General features: G+C 34.1%; 1 protein-coding gene across 1 annotated transcript; it reads right to left on the reverse strand.

The window, feature by feature from the left end:
• Positions 1-1,768: 1,768 nt before the first annotated feature.
• On the reverse strand, positions 1,769-5,611 carry LOC121795108 (katanin p60 ATPase-containing subunit A1-like). Its single transcript, XM_042193554.1, has 7 exons — positions 5,249-5,611; positions 4,525-4,990; positions 3,985-4,182; positions 3,382-3,626; positions 2,616-2,774; positions 2,428-2,515; positions 1,769-2,298 (listed from the first exon to the last, which is right to left on the reverse strand). Exons 1-7 carry the CDS (start codon positions 5,368-5,370, stop codon positions 2,017-2,019), a joined length of 1,560 nt encoding a protein of 519 aa, XP_042049488.1. The 5' UTR covers positions 5,371-5,611; the 3' UTR covers positions 1,769-2,016.
• Positions 5,612-7,201: the final 1,590 nt, after the last annotated feature.

Consider the following 7,201-nt stretch of genomic DNA (forward strand, 5'->3'; position numbering starts at 1 on the left):
AAAATTTTAAAAATTAACCGCAATTTAGAACGTAAAGGAAAGCGTTCATAAGTTAAGGATAAATTATCTTAATCTTTTATTTTTTAGTACGCTTCCATATGTGTGCCCTAATTTTAGTTGGGACACTAAGAATTAAGACAATTTTTTTATCCTTGGTGGGATACTTAAACACACAAATTAGCGTCTTTATCTGTACAAAATAATTTCCTTAGCCGTTTTTTTCTTGCAGTGTCTTTAGTGTGATAAGGACTAAAAATGATCCATGAGATTAAAATTTTGAAAATTTTTAGACCAAGGGCAGATTAGTCATTGATGTAATAATATCGGTGGTTATATTTGGAGAAGCCATAAATTAGGAAAGATTAATATGGATTAGACATATTTTCTTCAATACTGATCCTTTTATGAACAACATTTAGTGGTACAACGAAAGGGACAATGTTCGTTGTTATTTATAAATAAATTTTTTTTTTGAAAAATTTTATGATGTGGGTAATCATATGAACATGTAATTTATTTTTCTAAAATAATTTTTAAAATATATAAAATATTCTGAACTTTTACTATATATCCGGCTCTTCATAGATCCGTAGGTTACAACTTACAAGGATTACCACAGATATTAATTGACATAAATAAAAGTTAATACCATTAATTTATACTGCCGCAATCCAGACAAGAGAAAGTAGGATTTTGTAGGGTAGCACCGAACTTTGAACTTTAAAAAAACATGATATTAACATGCCAAGAATAAGGGTGGCTATGCATATTCATTTATAATTATGCAATTAAAATATACAAATAATTAATTTTTTATTTAGTTACTATCTTACATGAGTTTCGAGGTATCTGACTTGTTAGGCTTAAATTCCCATCCCTAAAGGAATGCGAAGGGTTATTGCTGACTCTACGCAAATTACGAGAGGGATATGCATTCATCATCTTCAACTAAATTAATTTACATTTATCTAGTATCTACTTTTGATATGATATGATTCATCCATCCATAAATAAATATCTTGTTTTATTCGATATAAATTTTAACAGTATTTTATAATCGAAAAGCAGTGTTAATGAAATATACAGTATATTCCACATTTTTTGCCTAGTTTTATTAGTTGAATGTGTTTATTTCTTTTAACTTCCACCTCCTTTACTTAGTTATTAGTTGAATGTGTTTTTTTCTTTTAACTAAAAATAAAATTATTTAAAATTAATGAGTAATAAATTAAGTTCAATTAATTAAGCAATGCAAAAAATGGCCGAGAAGTAATGAAACTCCATTACATTAATTAATCAAACGAGCGTCCAAAATCCTACTACATCATTATAAAAAAAAGTTACAAAAATATCCTCCCAAACTACTTCAACACATACTTTAATTGACTGAACAAGCTTCAATTTTTTGAATCTTCTCATTCTTTGAAAATGAAATCACATCTACTGTGGATAATATATTCACGAATAAACATAGTTAAATCATCAATTCATAGGCCCAAATTGGACTAAATGTGTGGCAATGAAAAAAATTCTGAATTTGGCAATCGGCAAATGTATGCAAAAGGCAATTGCGAGACCATATTTTTGTAAGTATATATTCAAATTACTTCATCATAGAGTTTAGTACTGTAGTTACTATTATACCCAATGTTTGCCTAGACTAAAGTCTCAAAAATAAATCTCCAAGTTATTAGAAGAGATGTTCCAACTCAAAAGAAAAATAAGTCATCCAACACATAATTGGAGAAAATGCTGATAGATTTGTGAATAAAAAGAACAATAAAGATTTGTAACATATGTAGATATTTTAAGAATACAAAGAACACAACGTTGTGAGAAGCTTCTCAAATCTCAACCATACACAAACAACTCAATACATGCTAGGAAATAAAAATCCGGGAGGTATGGTTTGCTCCAACTCGGAGTGATTGTCGAAAACCAAGCATACGAAGCACCAAAACCTACTAGGGGGAGAGACAACGGGAGGAATTGTACCGAATATAACACAAGACTCAGTTAGGCTGATCCAAAATCGGCGAACCACTTCTCATGTTTCTCAATGTCAGCTGCTGAAACACTAGGCTGAACCTTTGTGATGGCTTCTAGAAAGTCGCACATTGCAATCGGATCATTTGAAATCTCGTCCTTGGCCATGTTCTTGATCTCATCGCGCGTCTTTCCTGCTATCTTGCGCCTCATGCCGTTCAGTGAAGCATCACGACAGACATTTGTTAGATCATCTCCACTGTATCCCTCTGTGCGACGGGCAACATCATCAATATCTACATCCGGAGCCACCTGAGTTGTGTAGACCATATGGATTATAAGATCAGAAAATCACAGAACAGTATGTTGCATAAGTCCACATGCTACAAAATGAATGAGAATTAATGACCACATATTGCTGAAAGATCAATAAGATGTTACCTGTACAGTTTTCAAATTTATCCGTATCAGCTCCTTGCGACTTTCAAAATTAGGTAAAGGGATGTAAATTCTTTTCTCCAACCGTCTCCTGCATTCGTTACGGAAAAATCATGAGGCAACGAGTAATATTAAATTAGAAATTTTCGAGGGAAATTTAACTCTGGATGAAAATGAAAACACAGCCTAACCTCAGTGCTTCATCTATATCCCAAGGAAAATTCGTAGCTGCTAAAACCATCACAATCTTGCGTGTACCGTCTTCATTGGTTGAGGAAGCATTGACACCATCTACTTGAACTAGAAGTTCAGACTTCACCCTTCTGGATGACTCATGTTCCCCAGAAGCCCTAGAAAATGGAAAAATCTCATAAATCAAGGGGCTCAAAACTAAACATTTTGTGAGCCGACTATTGGATGCGTACAACTATGAACTCTACTTAGAGGAAACCATTACAATAAAGAAAATGCAGACATACAGACTTTCTCATGTCATATATAAGAACCAGCTCGTAGGAAAGGTATTTCATAATCCATAAACCCCAAATCAGTTAACTAGCACATTGGCTGTGATGGGACTGGTTTAAAACACAAGTTTTTTAGTTTGGTTACTAGAGTCAGGTAAGGCTTCATCTACCGGTACATGTAGCTTTGGTAAGCTGTTATAGACCAATGACAATAAAAATGCTGATAATGCAGCGTCGACATCATCTTTTCATCATATAAGTAGAGATTTGAATTGGTAATTGCAGGAGTGAAGAAACAAATGCGAAGTTGCAAACTCCATCAGGAAAACGACTGTTTAGCACGATCTAAATCAAACATCCCCTAAATGTTTGCAAACACATGTGAATTCTTAGACCAATTCACATCGTACTAAAAGACTGACTTATAGATTAAAGAGAGGCCTCTCATTATCTCTTGAAAAGAGATGTAATGAAGTAATTTGTTTCTTACCCACGAGAATTGCAGAGAGAATCTATCTCATCTATAAATATGGTACTTGGAGCATGAGCTCGTGCCAGATCAAATAAACACCGAACCATTCTTTCACTTTCTCCGCGCCATTTTGAAGCCAAGGTCGCAGAAGAAACATTGAAAAAAGTTGTCCCGCACTCAGTTGCGACTGCTTTTGCAAGAAGAGTTTTTCCAGTACCTGGGGGGCCAAACATGAGGACACCTTTCCACGGCCTGCGGATTCCCTGCAAGGACATAACTTTTAGATAATATGTAGGCACTTTGTTTTCTAGATCTTGGTCACTATCAAATAAACACAATTTAACTGGTATATCAATCAAAATACTTTGAAGTTGAGAAATAATAGTAACAAGTGATAAAAGAGCTAACATCTATATTTAGCAACTGCAGCAAAACCAGGATAACGTTAGACATGATAAGTGATAAGAGAGCTAACATCTATATTTAGCAACTGCCGCAAAACCAGAATTAACGTTAGACATGATAAGCTTGCTAGAAGTATGACGAACAAGTAAATTAGTTCGGCTAGCTATGAACACGGTAAGAATGCAGAATCATTTATCTTCGACCAATATCAGATACCTGGAAATATTCCGGCATCCACAGGGGAAGCACCACAGCTTCCTCTAGAAGTCTTTTTGCTTCGCTTAGACCAGCCACATCATCCCATCTAACGCCAGGACTGGAATCCAAGACATCCCTTTCAAGCATAGCTGCCAAGTCGGCATCAGGCCCTTCATACTGTACTTTTTTGGGTTTTCCCTCTTCAGCATCCCCATTCTGAAAATTTTACCAAAATTAATACGAATCACAAGAAGTATATGGATGGATGGTGGATTCAAAACAATCCTCTAAAAGCCAAAATTATGAAATAGCAGAGTTTATAATTAGCTATTTGTCAAGCAGAGAGTATAAAGTAAAGCCGTGTCTAGTAATTATATTACATTCAGACGGAGAAATAAGTTAGTTTTTAAAGATCACACTTATCCCTAGCTGTAATTAGATGGTCTCTTAAATAACAAACCATGACAGAGCAAAAGTGTCCAAATATTAATATTCCTACGTCCCACAGTTAACAAGCACAAGGAGAAAAAAACTACAGCTTCTAGCACTGTTACTTACTATGGAATCTGATTTCCCAGAGATAGACTTGACAGAGCCTTTCTTTCCAGTACTTGATGCTCGGACTCCTGTGTTGACCTTACTAGAAGCACCTGTCCTACCTCCGCGTGGAGCTGCTTTTGCTGAACCCCCACGAGCCCAAGCTCCATCTTGTGGTGACTTCCCCATTCCCACTTGACCGCTTCTTGTAGGTCTCCTACCTGTAGCATCTCGACTAGGCGGCCTCCACACATCAGGGTCATCCATAGGGGCACCAGAAGACGTAGGATACTCATCCAGCGGTTGGAAAACAAACGAGGATTTGGTCGAAATAGGAGGAGAATTAGGCCGTCTACCGACATGAACTTCCTTAAATGACCTTTTCTCAGCATCTAACTGTTTCACTACCTCTGTTTCTTCTGATATGGCTTTTTTTACATTAATCCATTTTGAACGAAGCAATGGATCATCAACCGTATTCAAATGCCTAAAACAAAAAACAATAATCTCAAAATGACAATGCTGCTAAACTGGTGAATTGATTGATGGAATAAATTTTTCCCACAAAACACAGTCACAAATAACTAACATAATCCACCACTTCTTTAATTTCCCATTCTCGTTTTTCTAGCACGCATACAGCTCTGAATCAGCCTAAATTATCAAGAACAGCAATTCGAACAGACAGCAAATGGGGAAAGCACAAATTCGCCACACAAAATAAGGAAAATAAAAGGTAATTTACTTGTTGATCTGAGCAATTGCTCCATCGAAGAAGATAACAGCAGTGTCGTAGAGTCCTTCCACTGCGTACTCTCTCGCTAACTTCACATGATCTTGCAATCCCGACAGAGAAGCACCTACCATTTTACTCTCTCTCTCTCTCTCTCAAAATGAATCGAACAGGATTTGCTAAATTAGGTTTGAACAGTGAACTGAAATCAAGAAATCAAAATCTTAAAGATGAAGAGGAAGAAGAAAACCGAACGGTTGGTGAAATGAAACGCAACGGATACGTATATATGGTGAAGGATTCAAATTTGGTGCCATGGAAATGGGGGGCGACGGCGACGTTTAAACGGTCGACTGAGAAGAAAGGGAGAAGGAGGATAATTACACTTCGGCCCTTGAATTTAAAAAAATTATTTAATGCGACATTTTTATATTTTATACTAATATCTTTTAAGTCTCTCTACAAGAATAAAGAAATTTATTCTTTTTTACTTATCTTTCATTCTAGCATGAAAAATGGAAAAAATACAAAATCTGAGAGAAAGTTAAATTAGAAAATTGATGTAGTAAAACATATTGTGAGAAAATCATTTACCTTTTCCTGCATTAAATTCAAAATCAATTACTTAGTTTAATAAAAAAAATCTATTTTGAAATGAACACAATGAGTGATTTTCCTCTCTTTTTGGAAACCCTTTTTTTAAATTTGGCCCAAGCAATATTGACATATATTGGTTTTAACCCATGAAATATGTTTCACGTATAAATAATATAATTTCAACTTTTTCCGTTGTTTATTACGATAAATATGGATTATCTTAAATTTGGAACTTTAAGGAGAAAAAAGTAGTATTAGTATGACGAATTTAAATCCAAGTTTAGATTCGTGAACTACAACGTTAAATTCAAATGGAGCCCATTGTTATAAATTAAGTAGGGCCATTTCCAACGTGACATAAATAAATAAGGCCCAAATAATAAGTGGTGCTCAAAGGCAGTCCTTCCAAAGAAAAAGATAAGAGTAGACAGTAATTTAAATTTTAGAAAGGAAAAAAGAAGAAGAATTCATGCATCTAATTCCTTGTAATCTTTGCTTAAGCAACGGTAAATTTTTAAAATTTGGCGATACTAAAAAGAAAAAAATTATTGATATGATGATAGATTACTTTTATGTAAGAGAATATTAGTAATATATTTCTCGAATTTACTCGTCAGATTTTCAATTTTGTAAGCATGTGGTAGAACTTAAATTTTAATGATAATAAAATGATTTTAGAATTATGTTTTCATATATTGCAAGAGACCATTGATGTGAAGCGTAGTTATGATAGTTGTTCATGTGTCACTGATCCACAATCTAATCCCATTCGAAATTTAAGATATCGATATTTGAAAGAAAAAAATAAAATAAAATAAATCATAATGTCTTGCCAGAAATTGCATTTATTTAAAAATAAAGAAGCAAATAGTTTTTTCACTAAAAGAAACTTACTAACACTTTTCTTTATACAGAATATATTCTAAATTTAAATTCTGAACTTTACACTTTACTACTTGAAGTGTAGCCACAATAAATTTAAATTCTAAAATTTGAATGGTTAATTAGTCGATTTACTCATGTTAAAATACGACCTCTTTATAAGAAAAAAAATTGATTATATAAAATCGTCTTTCAATCGTCCACGTAAAACAAATCGATTGGCAACTCAGATTCAATTTCAGTACGTGTCCAAAAAAATATAAAAAATGAAGAAATAATGTTTAAAAAAACGTGTAAACCGACGTGGCAGAATTGAGGTAGATAACATTGGCGTTGCTGACTGTATCATCCACTCGTGTCAATTTTTTTGTAATTTCAAGAAGAATGACTCTACAAATGGGTATTATTTCGGATTGGACTCTGCTTCCTTCCCACAATTTCCGTAGTTTCTAATTCGTCATGTAACTTTTAGATACAGCATTTGAT

The sequence above is a fragment of the Salvia splendens genome, chromosome 3 (assembly GCF_004379255.2).
Source record: "Salvia splendens isolate huo1 chromosome 3, SspV2, whole genome shotgun sequence".
NCBI classification, from domain to species: Eukaryota; Viridiplantae; Streptophyta; class Magnoliopsida; order Lamiales; family Lamiaceae; genus Salvia; species Salvia splendens.